This window comes from Epinephelus fuscoguttatus, linkage group LG7, assembly GCF_011397635.1.
Source record: "Epinephelus fuscoguttatus linkage group LG7, E.fuscoguttatus.final_Chr_v1".
Classification (NCBI taxonomy): Eukaryota; Metazoa; Chordata; class Actinopteri; order Perciformes; family Serranidae; genus Epinephelus; species Epinephelus fuscoguttatus.
The window spans coordinates 15,246,230-15,265,903 of NC_064758.1; the positions used below are offsets into that span (position 1 = coordinate 15,246,230).

Sequence of the window (19,674 nt, forward strand, 5' to 3'; positions counted from 1 at the left end):
TGGAGGCTAGTGAAAAATGTTAAGGTGGCAAATTCTTTTTTTTTTTTTATCTCTTACTTATTCAGTCTCTCTCTCAAACTCAGTGGCATTGAAATTTGGAACAGTGTTCTGGCGCTGCTTGGAAAGAGATAGACAGTATTTTGTTTATTTTTGCACGTCCACCCAGGTGTGGTTTGTCTATCACTGCCAATCAAAGCTGATCAGTGCTAGGGTTGATATATACTTGCGACTATTGCAAGGTAATTTTACCAAGGGTGTTTTTTTGTCCAGTGGGAAAGGGGCAAAAGAGTCCCAGAGGTTTGAGCAGGAAAAAGGGCAAACATTTGTGTGACTACCCAGGTGTCATGTTTCCAACAATACTGATCTGAGCTTGAGCTGATAAATACCCATGACTATCGCAGAATGTGTCCCAGGAACAGTGCTGGGGGTCGTTACTCAAAAAAGTAATGTATTACACATTACACAATACTTAGGAAAAAAAGTAATCCCTTACTTTACTTGATTACTCCCTGGAGAAAGTAATTAGTTACAATACTTGTTACATTACTAGTTACTCTGTAAAATTGCCTGAAATGCATTGTCACGTAATTTGCCAGTTAATGATATAGCATTAAACCTTACATATGTGTAACAATCCTGAGGTACGTAGGTATAGTTAACTAGATGGATATACCCAGAGTCGGCTTCACGAGGGGGCACCAGGGGGCAGTGCCCCCCCACTTCATTCACTGTGCCCCCTCATTTGTATAAAAGCATGTTTTCTCCCATCAGTGTAATTGTAGCGATGACTGAAATCCATTATGCTATTAGGCTGTTGCATGAGGTGTCAGGTCAGAGCTTCTTGTTCATTGCACAGCTGGTTCACAAGGTAGGCCCCTAAGCAGACTTCCCTCTTTCTCTCCGTAAGTATTTGCAGGGTTTCCGTCAGAGAAGTTGTTATGCCAGGCAGGGGGGTGGGGGGGGTTACTGTGTGTAAAGGTGTTATGATTATATTAATTGCCCACTGCCCCACAGTCATTTAGTTCATTTTTGAATATCAGCGCCACGTTCATCAAATAACAAAAAAAAACACCTCGAATTTGTAAAATACTAAGCGTGTTATCAATACTTAGTAGGACAACGGACGTTTTAATTATAAACTGAAGTGTGCGGTCCCTTTGTGCACAGAGTAGCGGAGTGAGACATCCGTCCTCGCTCCTGCTATCTGCTGTAAACACATGAAGCTGCTCCCATGTCTCCCCGGGTCTCGGTGCTTGTTTGCGGCAGAAACTCCTCTCCTCCATCCTCTGGCTCGTCTCCGCATCTGTGTTCGCCATTGACCAGCTGGACATGGAGGACGACCCGTTGGCAACAGCCTGAAGCCCGTCGTCACTAAATCTTAAGTAAGGGGAAGATCTAATGACGAATTTATGTAACGCAAGTAACGACTTAAGTGTTTGATTAGTAACTGTAATGTGATTACTGCATTTAGGGACAGTAGTGCCTTACACTACTCGTTACTGAAAAAAGCCATTTTGGCGGTACTGCCCAGGAATGAATGTCAATTGCAACCTTGCCCACTAAAGACAAAAGCCGGACATTAGTGGGTGTTAGTGGGTTTTCTGTCTGTTAAGTGGCTTAAAAAAACAAAAAACTAAAAAGTTTATGGTGTCACTTTGAAGAGAGGAGGGGAGAATGTAAAACTATTTAACAGGAGGAACCCAGTCCTACTCACACAAAGCCACTGGAAGCATCAAAAACTGACTTTCAGACAGTGAAAAGACGACTCACTGATAACAAATAATTTGCTCTGTTGCATGATGGGAATACATTATGTGAATAACAGTATTAGATATTGGAAGAGTACTCAAAGGGAATTTCAACTTGTTACAAACTTATTTGAATAGTAACTTTTTACATATAGATGTGATGTAATGAAGTGAAGCAAGGCACAATAGCCCCAAAGAAAATACTTTCCCATGATTTGTTAATGTACCATTATTTGCGAACATCACCTCTGAGGTTTCTACACACCCATTATATACATGTTAGTAGAAGAACTTCTTCTACAGGTCAGCGTATAACCACGCAGTCTCCAACTTTAACTAATAGACATTAAAAGTAGCTATCAATATGTCTTTAAAACTGCCTATTACGTTTGGAATAAGTGTTGCAAGTATTTGTTGTTATTTCAATAATTTTATTTTGAATAGGAATAAAAAAGGCTGATCAAAAAGGATTCCTGCCATTGGTCAGTCCCACTATAGCTAATGCTAATTATTTACAGAGTAGTTACAACACAAGACACCATTAATCTCATAAAACTACCTGTACTGATGCAGGTTTTAATTTCCCTCAACAACAAAGACAAGCTTTTGCCCATGGAGGAAGGTTCCCTGTAGATCTAGGTGTTAATTAAAGTATTGATTTTGCGCTTAATGAGAGCAAGAGAACCGCACGACTTCTTGTCTTATCTCACCTGGAATTTATCCTCTTTGAACTGGAGCAGGTCCGGATGGTCAGAGCGAAGCAGGAACGTGCGGCCCCTGGTGTAGGGGTTGGTGTAAGTGATTTTCCTGGAGCTGCCACGGCCACCACTGACTGGTACACACACTTCAAATGCCTGCACACACACACACACACACACACACACACACACACACACACACACACACACACACACAACCAGACAGTTAGTGCCATTGCTGATTACTAAATCATTAAACCATTTCTGAAAAATCACACTTCCTGATATCAGATTTTTAGAAGACTGTTAAATTATGGGTGTCCAATTTGCACACTGGGTGGTGCGTGCCTCGAGACACACTTTCCTAAGACATATGTGAATGATGGAGATTAGAAAAAGAACTGGACTTATTTCTGGGGTTTCGGCTGATAGCAACACCATCAGCTTGCATCACAAATGAGAGGAAAACATTTCATTTAGACACTTAGCTGTAATGTGAACATAACCTTCAATAGTTGATCAGTCGGGTTGGGAAGGCAGACAGCAGTTATTGGAGTGCCAACATGAGATCAGCTTTCTTTAGCCTTTTCTTGACACTAGCTATGAAGAGATTGGGAATGTCCCGCTGACCCAGGAAACCACCAAGATGGTTCAATAAGCACTGAATGGGACTCTGAGTCACCAGTGACTTTGACGTTACAGGGAGTTGTTCATCATATCACTGTTCTTGATAAGTGAAAAATGAGAGCTGCAGCAGGAGCTAAATCTAAAATCATGTTGGCAGTTACTACATAAGAGTACTCCACCGATTAAGCTCTGTACTACTATATCATGTTGGAGTCAAGATGAACACTAAAGGATCAGATCCTAAAGGGATCAAAATTGATGCAGTAGAACTCGAGATGTCCTCTTTTTTTACTCTACTTATTCATCTTCATTGCCAAAATCTGGTGCAGGCACTACCCACAATGCAACTCCACTGTCCACTTCTTTCTAACACCACACATCCAGATTTTTTTCATTTTCTAACATGAAGTCTTCAGTCTCTACAATCAGCTGAGGCAATTCATCAGTTTTCACGCAGCTCCCTCTTGAATTGCAAAAAGCTTTATACAACTTTTTTTCATATATGCTGTAGTACTCCCCAAGACATATGAACAGGCCTTAATGTGTAAAATGAAGTTCTCTTTTCAGTCTGGGGGTCCCTAACTAATGGTGAAATGAGATAAAACAACACTATATTAGCAAAACCTTAATGAATGAGGAACTTTAATATGCAGTTTGTGCAGTTGACCAATCTCAAACTGTGTTAACAATGCTACTCTTTGATAACAGAGAGCCACAGAGTCTAAAATGGTGGAAACTCTCAGCTTGCGCACACCATCTGATTTTTTATAATCCTGCTCCAAGTATAAACTGCTCAACCAAAGAGGCGTGACTCGGAGTCAGTCGTAAGACAGGAATAGATGGAACAAATATTTCTTAGATGGAACAAATACTTCTTTTTATTAAATTGTGGAAACATATTGCCCTGTTAGCAATCAAGCTAGCTTGCTAATTGAGAGTTTGTAACTGGCCAGTGGGAGCATGTTAGTTATTATCTGACAAGACACAGCACTGTTTCCAACTCCTCAGTAAGAAAAGTAGCTATTGGCTGTCCTAAAAGTCGCTAGAAGTCGCTAAATGATGTCATCACCTAATTTGCATAATTGTCCATATGCATGTAATTGTAATGGCTGCCGTAGGAGAGAGGAATAACGTTGTGGGAGAGACAAAAACTGAGTAAAAAAACACCCTGAATATGTTTAGAACTACAAATGAACCTTCTTTCAGTAATTTATATTAGACAAAAACAATTTTACATTTACATCCCGCCCTGACTGTAAACCAGGTGGGGATCAGACAGCGGCGGTTCCGCATGCGCGATTCACTTGCAGTGTGGACGTGGAGGGGTTAACGTCTCCTGCTCTGACTGTTGCTGGGAGGGAGGACTGGGCTGTCTGTGAGTGCTTTGGGGTGAGAGGGGAGCCCACGGCAGCATCCGCTGCTCATTGAGAAGAATAAGAATGATACGTGCTCTCACAACAGAGTCTCCAGAAGTCTTCAATAACATCAGAAAAAGTCGCTAGATTTGTCTAGTCGCTTTTTTGAAAAAGAGACGCTAGAGGGGTCTGAAAAGTCGCTAAATATAGCAACAAAGTCGCTAAGTTGGCAACACTGAGGCACAGTAGCTTGCCAACTATGCACAAATGTACTTCACTGAGCATCAAGCATTTTCTACAAACACTCAATCAGTCAATCGATGTATTTGCTACATAGAGTCGTATGAAATAAAAATGAAATCCCATCACTTCCTTCAGTTTGTGCATTATTATGTAATGACCAGGGATGGAATGTAACTAAGTCCTACATTAATTTATTTACTAATATACTCTACATTTCGAGGTACCTGTATTTTACTTGGGTCTTTTCTGTTTATGCTTTTCATTTCATGACTTCTATCGCACTACATTTCAAAGGGGAGCTATTATACTGTCTAAGTCTATTCTAATATGATGTCTCATTATAAATTAAAGTCCCCAACAGTACATACAAGTACAGGTGAAACACCTGGTCAATGAATCAATTAGTTGACAAAAAATTTATTAAAAAACATATTAATGGTCTGGTTAGTTTTCATGCCAAAGCATTTCATGGTTCAAGCTTCACAAATCTGAGGATTTGCTGCGTGTTTTCTTTAAAATGTTTTAGTTTGTACTCATTTTTACAAACCAATCAAACAATCAGTTAATGGGGAAACAATCAGCAAAATGATTCATATTGGAAATAATCATCACTTAATAGTTAAAACTGAGCTCCACCTCAGCCAACTACAACAGTGAAATCCTGCTTTTACATTGATGCATGAGAAATAATAATCTAATAATATAATATGTAATAGTACAACAGGCACAGGGCACATTTTTCTACATTGAGTACTTTTAATTTTCCTGATCAAACTTTCATTTTTTTTACTTAAAGCAGCTGTGCGGAACTTTTTACCATTAATAAAACTGTCCCTAGTTCGTATCACCCCCCCTTGAAGATCAGCATATTTATTTGAACCCAACAGCGACAAAAAAGCCTTTCTCTATATGGCTATTTAGCGTAGCCTCGCTTGGGTCGGACACACAGCGGAAGTCAGCAAACCAGAATACGGCACTCGAGGCGGAAGTGACTCTGCTCGCCCGCAGCGGCCCGCAGCCATTAAACCACAGAAGAAGGAGCCGTGTTTACAGTGTTCTTCGAGTAGGCAGTATGCAATGGGCATTGCTGAAGACATAACACCTAACAGTTTTACCAGAGATGTATCTATGAGGACTTGGTTGTACTTTTGATGTCATGGCGGATAACGAAGGAGCATCATCTAAAATTATCTGTGACTGTGACCATGAACACAAATATACAGCAGGCAGTTGTCCTTAGTTTATAAGAAATTCAGAGCTACACCAGAACATTTATGAACAGGTCTTACTTTACTACTAATTTGTGTGTAACGTTAGCATGTTAGCATGTTTCCACTAATTACTTGGACTGAAGCGAAGGCTGCAGGTAACAGCTTTGCTGTGTTAGGATTATGTTATGTCTTCACTGTGTATCTTCACATAAAAGAATACTCTGACGATTTGGGAGTTATGCCCTTTCTCTATCATTTTCATATTGAGACAACAATATCTTAGATCAATATCGTTTTTGTCTCTGTACATCCAGTGGCTGGGTCTCAGCGTTTAGCATTGTGCTTATAGGGGGTCAGTACGTCCTGCGCTGTGATCCGCGGAGGGATACACCGTAAACAAAACTCAGCTGTTTATTTAGCCTAGCGATATCTCCGGATTGTAGTAGCTGCAATGGACGACTTTGAACGCGATTTTGAAGAGTTTCTTGTAGCGGACACAGATCCAAAACCATACCTGTTTTAGCCGGAGTACACAGATGAGGAACTCCAGGTGTTGTATGCTGAGCGGGCGAGAAGAGAGGCTGAATCCCCCACTCCCATTTTGCTGCACAGAATGGGATTCGGTGCTACCATCGTTAGGGAGATATATCATCAGGAGGAAAAGCGCCGCAGAGAGTGCATCACAAGGATTGAAAACTTTGCAGCAATCACTAATCCTGGAGTGACTGAAACTTTTTTTCATGTTCCTAAGATGAACTGGAAAAAACGCCCAGGCCTGCAGGAGCTGATGGACAGCTTTCAGTCGGGTGAGTAATATCGTCCGTATCGTGTTTTTGTTTGCTTTTACCGAGTGACCTAGCATACCTGTCCCAGAGCCAGCTGCAGCTGTTGCTCACCGGTGTATCCCTCCGTGCAAGATGTACTGACCCCCTACAAGTGCCATGCTAACCGCTGTCTCAATATGAAAATGATAGAGAAAGGGCATAACTCCCAAATCGTCGGAGTATTCTTTTCACATAATAATGGGGACTCAGCAGATGACTTAACTGTTTATTCCTCCTTACACCTAACGTACACGGCTGCTTCTCATTGTTTCCAGTAGCACAACAATGGTTACTACATTACCCAGAATAACTTGAGGCTCACACTACTACGGTAACCTTAGTAGCTCAAAATACACAACAGATTAGATTAGATCTGAACAGAAACACGACAGGAGAATTTACTGAGTAGTTTTGCTGTTTCCACTAATTACTTGGACTGACCTGACGTTAGTTAATCTTCTCACTCTCCAAAACAAATGCATGCGGTAATTGCCGGCTGCAGTCGGAATTTTACGACACCAGGCTGTGCGTGTCATACCGCTTCGACCAAAGGGGCGCTATAATCAACGAAAATGAAAAGTTCCACACAGCTGCTTTAAGTGACATTTTCAAAGCAGGATTTTTACTTAAAAATCTGTAAAGGATCAAAACTGTTAACACAAGGGAGGAGACCTTGAATTAAAGGAAACTATCTTATTGTGTCAGCCACATCATTTGTAGCTGATGAATACGGCTGCAATAAAAATGTCTGTGACTTTGACACTGCAGTGCTCTTTCAACAGAAACCTGGTACCTTATGCTGGAACAGTGAAGAAATTATTAACAGTGACCAAAGCTTCACCAATTGGAGAATGATTGTCACACTGTTTGATCTGTGAGGAGGGCAGTGCAAGTGCTTATACCAAAAATGGACAGATAATTACCATTTTAATTAGCCAAAAAGGAAACTATTCATACCTTGGACAGTACAGGCCGGTGGACATTGAGACAGAGGAGCCAGGCAGTAACCAACCGCCGGTTCTCCACATCCACTGCGTTCACATACAGGAAGCGGCTTCCTGCTCGCCATGGTTGCAGCTTTAGCTGGAGTTCCTGCACCGCTGCAGGAGGCAAAACGAACACACCCTCTGGGTCCACCTACAGAAAAGGTAAGGGTGATTGAATTGGGCAGTACAGTGTGGAGATGTTGATTGGATGGGTTGTGAGAGTGAGAGACGGATGAGAAATAGAGGCATTGACAAAGTGACAGAATGAGTGTGACACAGTATGGAAGAGATGAGAGGCAATTTTATAAGAAGAGGTAAAAAAAAAAAAAAAGTCACAGAAAAGGACAGAATTAATGGGAAAAGGTGGTTAACAGCGTCAGAGGAAAATAAAGGAGGTGTACGGATTTCAGGAGAGAGTGGGTGAAAGAAAGGGCGAATGAGGTTCGGTGAAAAAGATATAGAGAAGGGGGCGGACAATAAAATGAGAGAAAGTAGAGGCAGAGAAGTGACACAGAGACAGAAGGATGTGAGAATGAGATTTACTGTATGGCTCCTTTTCAATCTGTTGAGAAAAGCAAAGCTACTCTCTGGCGGTGAGCTTTATCCGGTTTTATAAGACTCCTCAGATGCATTCCACAGTGAGCTAACCTGCCGCGAGTCAGATCAAAGCGGGCGTTGATGCATATGGTGAAATCTTTAAAAAAAAAAATAAATCTGTTACTCATTCAGCCAGTACCCTACTTCATCAGGGAGAACACGTTTGGGTCGTACTGTATGCACCTACAGTGACAGTCCATCACTTTTGTTTGTTTTTTTAAATATAAGTAAGTAATATGAAATGGATGCAATCTACTCAAAAAGACATTTTTTAAGGTTCGCATAACATATTTTGTAGTTAATTTAAAAAGTGATGAAATGAAACACAATCCTAAATTTATCAGACGATGCAATTCTGTCTTTAGGTCCTGTGTCCACCAAGGCGTTTTTTTCCCGGCTGAAAACGCCAGAGCTTCCTCAGGTAACACCGCTGGGAACACTCGAGAACACTTTGGAGACACAGTGTTTTTTTTCAGCTGAGACGCTTTCTTGTTGCTATGATACAGATTATCAGCGGAAGAAAAAAGGTAGGTGCAAGGTAAAGTATTTTTCCTTGGATAAAGGGGAGGCTGAAGCACATAGGGAGAGAAGACAGACCCGCCGGTCTGTGTGGGTTCATGATATGAAACATATATTAATATATATAGCCTACAGTGTATTAACATATTTCTATAGAAGAAGAAAAAGAGATGTTACAGTGATATAAATGGAACTGTTTCTATTAGAAAAGCACATTTCCATGTTATTAAACATTTCTGATGAAGGAAACTCCGGCACTTGCGTGTGTGTTTCTTTGACATTTAGTGTAATAAAGTTCAGGTATGTTCTAGGCATAACTTGTGTTTCTGAAGGTTTTAGGTAGATGTGATCATGTAAGTAGTTTTCTTCAAACTAAGGTTTGCAAAGCTGTAAAATTTACAAACAAAAATACACCTTTAATTATTATTTTATGAGTGTTAAATCTGAAATCAGCTTTATAATTCATTAAAGGAGTCATCAACAAGCGAACGAGGTGCTGACAGACACGGGTACATTATTTTATAGCAACGCACAAACACTTGGGACGCATTTGTTTTTGCAGTTTGTCATAAAGTATCTTCACAACTGGTCTAGAACAAACTATTAAGTGTGACAGCTCGGCCATTATCAGGACATTAAAGTATCAACTTAACACTTTGATGTGTGTCACATGAAATGGAATTATACTCAGGTTTGGTTTGGATTTCCAAGCTGTTTGTGATTTAGGGACTTGTCCTTTGAGTGTTATTGCTTTAAAGGTTTTTCTATTTGGGGAATAAATTATCCTCATGTAGGTCGTTCTTTGACAAAAGCAGAGAATCTTGTGCAAGAAAGAAAAGTACTCTGACCTTCAAAATGCACCACATGCCAGAGGACGAAGAAACCAACTGTACAAAAAGCGCCATTGTCAATAATTAAATGATTAAAATGAATGTCATTTGTTGATATTGCCTTAACTAATGTGTCTATCTATCACGCAACTTATTTGTTTCTTGCTCATTTACCGTGGCAATGCCCTTTACTGTCGCTCTGACCAAGAAGTACTGGCAAACACTCTCCCCCAGTTTTGGATAAGAGACGATCTTCACAATCTTAAAACAGAGGGCAATCTGACACTCCTACAACATAATTCCATATGTTAAGGGAAGATATAACCAATTTTTCAGATGGTGTCAAACTGTGTCCCAACATGATCTAATACGATTGCAGGAAGTAAATGGGGAAATGTAATAAAATAAAATGAATTGAAATGACATGAAAAGACCCATTATGCTGTCAATCTGCATTTGTACATTCTTGATAATGACTTGAGTCTGAACCTGGGGTTATTACAAAAGAGGCTGTTGCTGTTCCATTGTTTCCCGCTGCTAAGAGAACAATTTGCATGAAATCATTTTTGGATATGCGGTTTGAATATTGCTAAGACATAAAAAAATATGTCAAGAACAAACCTCATTAGATATGGAAGATTTGAGGTACGATTTGAGCTGTTTTGATTCCAGCTTTTCTCTTCTCTCTGCGTTGCTCCCCGTTTGTGTCAGCCGCGTTTTGTCCCAATTATACAAACAGAAATCATTAACAAAGGGAAAAGTGAACGCCTCATTTTAGATTAAACACGGGAATACGTACAGTATGAACGGTGGGGAGGACGTAGATTTGCCTCCAACAATTAACACCTCAAACTACCACTATTGTTCTCGCGACAGATTACAACTATGTGTGTTACTACAGACTGTGAATTTGGGAAGGGTGTCCAGTGTTTCTGGCAGTCTTGAAAAACTCTCCACCAAAATATCCATAACGAACCCTGACATATGTAGATACATCTTCAATAAAAAAATATAATCCAAAAGAATCCTGAGGACGATCAGACTCGATCCAAACAAACCCAGAAATAATTAGACCTGTTCCACAATGTGGTCGCCCCAAATACAAAGAAAACACAAACACTGGCAGCAGCATCATGCTCCACTAATTAAAAAGCAGCAATACATGTAATTTTCACATTTTTCAAACTCTCCATCTGCTTAAAAAACATTTTCTACTGCTACAGTTGCTAGGCACACAAGATTAGAGCTTGGTGAGGATCTGCTTGGATCTACTTGGGTATTAGACCTATAGATACACTCACAGTACAATACAACATGACCCTCTCCTACTCTGAATTTGGTCGTGGCGCAACTCAGGTACAAGGTTAGGTTCTAGTTACTTGAAAACGAGAAACAGTGAAGACCTCTACTCTCCACCCTGCTGACAGCTGATTTCTGTTTTGATATATACATATGTCTCGAGTAGGTAACTGGCTGTGAGATGCCATTCTGCTTTGTACTTGGAGTACAAGGCAATGTCACAGATTGCAGTCTTACTTGATTTGCTGCTAAAAGAGCCAAAGAACTGCGGCTAAAGGCTGGGGCCACAATCAATTGACAGTATAACTGAGTAACTGTATAATTACCTAACTCAGAGAGAGTGGGTTCAGTGTTAAGTTACTCTTGAAGATATGTACCTCAATCTCCTGGGGGTGCGACGAGAAACATTTGACCTTGCGAACAGCCTGCTTCCCCCTCAGCAGCAGTGATTGACAGCTCCGCTGGCCAGTCACACAGCTGACATCCACCCGCTCCAGGAAATGCACGTAAATCTGCCAGATCTGGGAGGGCGCTGCCATCCACTCATCACTACAGAGAAAAACATCATCAGGAACAATTAAGCTGAAGCCCCCTGGAGACACAGCGGGATCAGCATGAGGACAGACATGAGGGGGGAGGGGGGGGGCTGATCTACAGCTGTGCAAGCATTTTAAAAAGCAGCAGTAACACCACCATCATCATCGTCGTCATCATCATCATCATTATCATCATCATCATCATCATCTCACTGCTGAGAAGAAAGGGAAGTCAGTCTCAGTGGTGCTAGCTGAATAAGAGAGCTGTGAGTGGGAGGCGATGTAGTCACCTACTCAGCCCCTCCTCTGTGACAACAGCACACAGGGAGCATTTGGGGATATTTGGAAATCAAGTGATGTGGGTTTCTGACAGCAGACACAATATCACAAGTGTTGCACTCAGGCTGCTATGATGATATTCAGCATTTTTACATGTTGTAGCTACCCCTGCCATAAATGTTCACACTGGATTGCACTAGGTTTTCCTGTAACGATTTATTTCACCATAAATTATTAACAATTTCCTAAAATATTTCTTTGAAACAAGGCTGGATTATCAAGAAGAAAAAAAACCCCATAAGACTAGCCCCCACCCAGCACCCCAGGGACCTTAAAACTCCTACATTCACTTGGTTTGGATAATTTGAATTTATTAGCTGGTCTTGTGGCCAAGTCTTGCTACTTTTAACTACTCTGTTATTTGAATTTGTATTGTGCGCACTTGCTGCATATTCCTAAATAACTTCATGTGTAATCTCTACTTGCAACACACTAATTGACACCAAGAAAAACACTGGACCAGATCATATTATTTCAGCTTAAGAGGATGATCTTAGTGTCTAGGAATATAATGGAGCCTTCTGCTACGAGCACTGTGTTTTGAATTAAGTGTTGCTTGTGTTCTTGTTATTGTGTCCATTACTTGTACATATTCATGTATGACTTTGATTGGGCAGAATTTAATCAAAATCTCACATGAGGATGTCCTTGTACTGTATGTGCACCAGCGTGCAGATGATGCAGTCCACACTTGTGCTGACTAATTGGCAGATAGAAGAATTTGATTTGCAAATGCTTTATGAGGACGAGAATGCAATCTGCCTCGCTGGGAGACACTGAATGTTAACATAAATGTGTGTCCACTGGGAATCAAATACAGATCACTTCAGCAGTAAATATGTAACCAGTGAAAACTGTATTGTACCCATCATATCAGAGCTGACTGATAAGTCCCTGACTGTTAATGAGAGGCTAACATTAGCCCTACCTATTAACAAACCCACAAATTATATCTCTGATGGAGATTTGGAAGACCAGAAGATGGGTTCTGTAACTTCAGGCAGTCAGACCACCAAACCTCCATCTGATTAGTTCATTAATTCAAGCCTGCATGAACAATTTAATTAGTCCAAAATAGAATGCATCTTCAGGCTAAGTTGTGTGTGTTTGTGTGTGTGTGTGTGTGTGTGTGTGTGTGTGTGTGTGTGTGTGTGTGTGTGTGTGCGTTCATTGTGTACAGCATGCCTGCTCAGTAAATAATACATACGTAAAAACCATCACAAAGAACATTTTTATGTGCGGACTGGGACTCCCTGGCACTTTCAAGTACACATCCTGAGGCTCCCCTGGCACCTAGACAGAAACAGAGTAAAAGGCAGAGAGACTTTAAAATGAAGGGGGGAAGGTAAAAAAAAGAGGCAGGAATAAAAGAAACCTCACATTAGCACTTAAAAAGTGCATGGCACTGTGTAAGGGCAAGGCTTTTGTGTGTCAAAACAGCATGCAGTTCATGACAGGTGAGCTAGAATAAAGTGCTTTCCCCTTTCAAACAGGAAATGGTGGTGAAGCTATCATTCTAGCAATTAATCATCTGCTATGATTAGTGTGGGTTATTGCAGAAGGGAATGGAAAATGTACGAAAATAATGTTTTTCTCTAACCAGCATCCTTGTCTGGCAGATGATGTTTGGGTCACTGCAGCGTACAGAAATGTGAGTCCTAACATCTGGGTCTCCAGCTGGTAAGCCCAATAAAAGAAAGAGAAAAAATGGTTAATGCACAGACAGTAAAGATCTAGATGATGTATTTAAGTAGTTTGAAGCATTTATGATTGTTATCGGTTTTTAACAGCTAGCCGATCTTAATGTGTCTAATGTGATATTTTTATGCATACATGCACATATACACATAAATATGTATGTTCTGTACACGCTGTGCTATTTTCTTCATATTATCCATTTCATTTTTTTTCCTGCTTTTCATTTCCTGCTCTATTTCCAGATGCCTCCCTGCTGTTATTACACTTTTTTGTGACTGAAATTGTGTTATACTGTAAGATTGTTTTGTTGATATTTTGGTAAAAACACAATAAAATGAAGGTAGAATACATTATTCATGCCCATACACCTTGCATAATGTAAAAAAGCTTGGTATTTATGCAAGTGTATGCACACATTTAGGTGTTTATGCTCATGCTGGAGAGTAAGTGAGTGCACCTACTGAGGATGTATTCACTAAACCCAAAACCAATTCTAAAAATGCGATTATGCAAATAAATACAATGCAATAAACCTACATGAAACTATCCAATCTAAACACTTTCAGCAGAGGCAGGGTGGAAGCGGTGAGACAGGGTGAAATGGCTGATGGGGACATAACTGGGGTAACCTGCACTACCTGTGGGGTCGTGCCATGGTGGCAGACGGATGGCTTTTTTGAGGAAGCAGAGCTCGGGGTGGTAAAGCCGGAATGTCTGGTCGATAACATGAGGCGTCGGCTCCACGTTCACCTGGCAGATGGCCATCGGCTTGCCGTCCTCTGCTTTGAATGTAATCTGTGGAGGGAAGGTGAAATGTCAGCGGTGTCAGCAGCGTGTCTCTGTCCTGCAATGAAACAGCATTTGAATCATCACGGGACGAATAAAACTCCTCGAGCCAAAGTAATAAAACAGTTATAGCTGGGTTAGAAGCAACTTGCAACTTATCTTTGTAGCTGTTTTGTTAATACTGTAATCAACAATGCAACAACAGAGTCTGACAGGGCAATACCATGAATGCCCAGATGATAAGACTTGGTTGTAAACAACCCAAAGGTTTTGCCAGATTATTTAAGCCAGTGGTTCCTTACCTTTAGCCTGTGACCCCTAAAAAAACCTCTATTTAGCTAAGACCGCCTGTGATTTGTCTTTCTCAGACTGTTTCATTTAAAGGTCCTGTATATTACATTCAGAGCATTAAAATAGCAGCAAACCACTATTTGCTATGTAAAGACAGAGCAGAGTAATGGCACCCTGAGCAGAGAATGAAGTCACGCTGCTTTTTTGTGTGTTGTAGTACGAGTTTCTGTGTTATTTGTTGTGGTACACAGTGCAGTGGCATGTGCATGTTAGTCAATGTAGAGTCCTTGTGTGTGTATCCCGCTGGCTAGCTCAACATTGCTGCTCTGCACTGCGCTCATACGGTGGTCATTGCTGATAACGACTCCCTGACTGACAGCCTTGTTATGGAAATGTCAAACACATCCTCCAGTTCCACATCATGGTAACACCCTTAGCTTCTTTAAATAATGTTTTTAAGGTGTCACGAGGGGAAAGCATGCAGTGCAGAAAGAAAAAAGCTATATCTAAATCAAATTTATCTTCTGGACCCCTTGGGAGGTACCAGCCCCTGGTTTTGGGACCACTGATCAGATTCTAACCACTTTTTTGGAGGTAAATGTAAAAGTGAGAGCACCTGAAATGTTTGTGAAAATTAATGAATGGGAAAACTCTATGCACAACTATGCCAAGTACATAACTTCAAAATTAAACCAAGATGTCCATAAAGTGTGATGAATGTTTACAGTGGAAAAGTTTCCCATTGTCATGTTCTCTTCCAAATACATTTGACTTCGGGGTTTTGTTTAAAACTTTACGAGTGCTTGTAATTTCATTAGTTCACCTGTACGCTCAAACAATACAAGTCATGTGTCATTAGACATTTAGAGGATACCTACATTCTAATTTCTCGACTGTATTTAGTGAAGTACAGAACTGGATATGCCATGTTTTCCTCCCGAGGCAGTTCAGCTCTAAACAACATATACAGCTTTTTAAAAAACAGCCTTTGAGAAGTTTTATTTAAAAATTCACCAGAGAGTATGATGATGATGGGGCACGCTGTACACTAGAATATAAAAGCTGGCTTCAATCCAACTGCTGAAACCTCTACAGACCTGCTGGCTGTGCTTTGAAGTTTGCTGCATTAAAATAGCCCTCAGGAGCTGATCTGTGCAAATCAACACAAATGTCTTAATACATAGTGTATGAACTCATTACATATGGTTACATATGATAGCTGGTAAATGCTAATATGCTTACATATTTACATACTGGCTGCAGTATATTCAAGTGGGTAAATATAACTGCCTGTATGAGATTTCACATATTCAGAGGAAGTGAGGGCTCTTATTGTGGAATAAACAGGAAGTGTAGTTGTTGTTGCACATGAAGCAAAGATGCTGTAGAATAGCTAAAAGTTGTAACAGTATTAAAGCACAATGTACGCCAACATGTGCCAACACATTGGAACTGCTGACTCTTTCATGTACCATCACACTAAACGTCATCTTAAACTGGCGTGTGCTGGCTTGATGCAATGTGGCATGAGGCCACAGTCGCTAAGTCTTTGGGTCATATTTGATTCAGATATTTATGGTGGATATTCACAATCCCTTGATTTAAAAAAAAAAATATCTTATAACCTCCTTTTCTTATCTCTAATGTCACTGTCAGGTCAGAATTTCCTCTTATCCAACACTCTAGCCCAAGACAGACATACCTGGAAATGTCACAGACTGATTCACATGGAATTGGCTATAGATATTAATGTATCTAGACTAGGGTTGGGTATAGTTTGGGTTTATTCAATACCAGTGCTGGCATGATACTAAAAAGAAGGACAGTCAGTGACATTAAAGATTGTCTTTTGTTATTGCAAAGGCATAGCTGAACTTTAGACTGAACATTATATTGACTCAAACAGTTTAAAGTATACTTAAATATATAGATATCCATAAATACAGAACACTTTAAAAATAAAAATAAAAATTTAAACCTAACCCAACTACAATAATTAAACACCCAGTTCTGAGTTAGGATCAATAGCTGTCTCCCTAAGTCAGGAGAGACTCAGCAGCCAGATACTTCTCTATTATCTTCTTAGCAGCGGCTCAGATTGTCACTACAATGAGAATAGCTGGTCCACCTTAACAGTCTACCTTAAGGGAGGCTACCTTCGCTTGCTAAATTCAGGACTAACCTTCTACATGTTAATCAACAGGTGGCAAGCAAGACATGGGAACTTGGCCTGGGTCTTGTGGAGTTGTAGCATTTGTTCACTGACAAGTAACCTAAATTGTTCAAACATTTGCATGGCTACATTTAATTTCATACTCTCTTTATCTGTTATCGTAGCCTCACCATCATGTGTCACATTACACACATGTTGGCTGTCTCTCTTTTTAGACTGCACACTCGCCACATACACACACAATCTGGCACTGAAATGAGGTACATACAGCACAACAGTCCAGTAGGTACTGGTCACACAGGACCAATTTCACTTCAAACTATCCAGAAGAAATTCTAGAAACACGAGTAGAAACTCTAGAGGAAGTATAATTCATTGTGCTGGTTGCTTGTCCTTAACAACACTTTCCTACTGTAAGGTCTAATAAAGATCCAGGATGTTACTGTTTATATTGTAAATAACTTTTTTTGAGTTTGGGTTTGGAAGACCTTGACTGGAAAGCAGAGCTTTGACCTCAACTCCATCCAACACCTTTAGGATGAACTGGAACACTAACTGCAAGCCAGACCTTATCAACATCAGTGGCCGACCTCACTAACTCACTAATGCACTTATGGCTGAATGGGAGCAAATCCCTGCAGTTAGGTTTCAAAATCTTGTGGAAAGCCTTAGCAGAGACGGCAGAATAATGATCTCATTAATGATCTCATTCCACATATGGATGTAACGTTCAGGTGTCCACACACTACAAACTGTAGCTATTATTACACTTAAGAATGGAAAATCTAATAGATTCCACCCCAGCAGTGCATTTATTTCTAACATTAATCAACACAAATAGATATTGTGCAAGTAAATCTATACAGTGCTACAATACAAAAAGAGCTCCTAGTAATGAAGAGGACCTTTATTACAACTCTGTAACAGAATTAAATATCTAGTCCTGAGTAATGAACTGTAGTTAGAGGTACAGAAGTTAACTTTCCACATTTTGGTCATTGATTCCCAAACTCAGAAGCTGATCCCTGCCAAACAGCAGCTGTCCAAATCGTCGATGCGTCAGATTTGCAAGCCCATGCTGACCTGCAATAGTGGCCCATATCTGGCTCTGGTGATGTGTGCTGACTGACAGCGGTGCCAAAGCTGGCATCCTGACAGCTCTGCTGTTGGGGCTTGTCAGTTTTAGCGGGACACAGATTTGATCCAGACCCGACCTCTTTGACCTCTTGACAGGATTTTTGCTCAGAGCAGCAGTGCTGACACTGGCACACAAATACACACACACACCCTAGGCAGACACATAGCACACACACACACACACACACACACACACACAGACTTGGCAGACTGGCAAACATTTCATCACCCCATGCAATGGGAGAGCTTCAGGGTACTGTACACTGCATGAACAACAGGATTATTACGAGATACTGCAGGTTAGCGAACAGTGATGGATATCTTTTTTTTAACCTCACATCAGTGGAGAGAGGGCCAAAATTTCTATTTGAACATGAGGAAGAGAAGTTAATTTTGGGAACAGCTGTATCATACAGGGGCTGCAGAGCACATTACATGAAATGGAGATATAGAGTCTATTGTCTTATCTGAAGTACATCCGAACAAGCACATTCACATAGTTTCACCCTCCTCTAAACTCCTTGCATATTATAAACGGTTGAATAAGCGCATAAAATGGGGAAATAACTTCAGAGTAATGCTATACATGCATGGTTCATTTAAAGTAGATTAACCAGACGTGTCAAGCTGTCCCTCCAATCGGAGATAGTTTAACCCTCCAGCCTGACATTTGCCAGTTGGAGAAGATAAACAATGTTCAGTAAGATAAAAGTGATTTCCAGCATATAATTTTGCTTGACAATCTTGTCTGACTAGTGTAACTTTTTAAATAGTTGACACTTCAAAGTGTTCTTTGTGTCTGCGCTGTGGCTGTGTGGGAGAGGAGAGGAGGGAGGAGGCGGCGCACTGCCACTCCGTGGAGACTTGTTGGGGAGTGTGTGTGTACACTAGATGTTGTTAGACTCAGGGATGCACCAGATAAGACAGCTAACCCGACTTAATTCCAGATCAAATGCTTTATACTAGTTTAGGTGGCTTTATCTTCCTCTACTTCTCTGAATAAAACAATCAATTTGTAACATTAAGATGCTAAAATGTTTAAAATAGACTGTACTGAAGCTCTTATCATGGCAAGATCATACTGTACATCCACACTGCATCTTTAATCCATAGCTTACTATAATTCCAGCCTGGAGACAAACAACTGAGGGATTCAGATGCAGGTGACCAAAGGAGGAGATAAAAATGGTCGAATATACAGAAGATATAGCACAAAGCATAAGTAGCACACTCTGTACCTTGATAGTCTTGGCAGCAACAATACTGGACAGAATCTTTCTGGCCACCTGAGAACCTTTGCCTGTCGGTGGGAAGGTTGGTCCCTGTGACGAGTCGATAAGAAACAGAATGGTTATCAGAATTGATCAGCTACTGTATCAGAAAAAAACAGCAAATAACCGCAAAGAAAATATTACATGTGCACATCAGGCAAGGAAACTGTGTATGATCACAAGAAGCAGAATAGAATCCAGGGGCGTAAATCCTCCAGTCATCTAAGAGATAAGACCGCAGCCGTATAAACGACATTTATTTTAAACAGTCCCTCTGGCATCAAATTAACCGTCGAGCCAGAGTTGCCATTACATGTGTATAACTTGCCCTTGGAACAGATCATGTTTATAATCCTTGAGGTGTAGTGACATTTATATCAATAAATTTTCAACTTTTATCACTGCTTATTCCCATACTGGACTCACACCAAACACACATCTTTGGACCATTCAAGGCCAATCAGTTTAAAAAAAAAAAAAAGAAAAAGATTTTCTCAGAACTGGAT

General features: G+C 40.5%; 1 protein-coding gene across 2 annotated transcripts in view; it reads right to left on the minus strand.

The window, feature by feature from the left end:
- nphp4 (nephronophthisis 4) overlaps nucleotides 1–19,674 on the minus strand; it is a 228,977-nt gene that overhangs the window by 5,082 nt on the left and 204,221 nt on the right. For both annotated transcript variants that reach the window (XM_049581243.1, XM_049581242.1), the window contains 7 exons: nucleotides 19,136–19,219; nucleotides 14,149–14,305; nucleotides 13,413–13,489; nucleotides 13,020–13,105; nucleotides 11,315–11,486; nucleotides 7,664–7,843; nucleotides 2,459–2,602 (listed from right to left, as the gene is read on the minus strand). In XM_049581243.1, coding sequence (XP_049437200.1) covers nucleotides 2,459–2,602; nucleotides 7,664–7,843; nucleotides 11,315–11,486; nucleotides 13,020–13,105; nucleotides 13,413–13,489; nucleotides 14,149–14,305; nucleotides 19,136–19,219 — 900 coding nt within the window. The remainder of the gene's footprint in view (nucleotides 1–2,458; nucleotides 2,603–7,663; nucleotides 7,844–11,314; nucleotides 11,487–13,019; nucleotides 13,106–13,412; nucleotides 13,490–14,148; nucleotides 14,306–19,135; nucleotides 19,220–19,674) is intronic.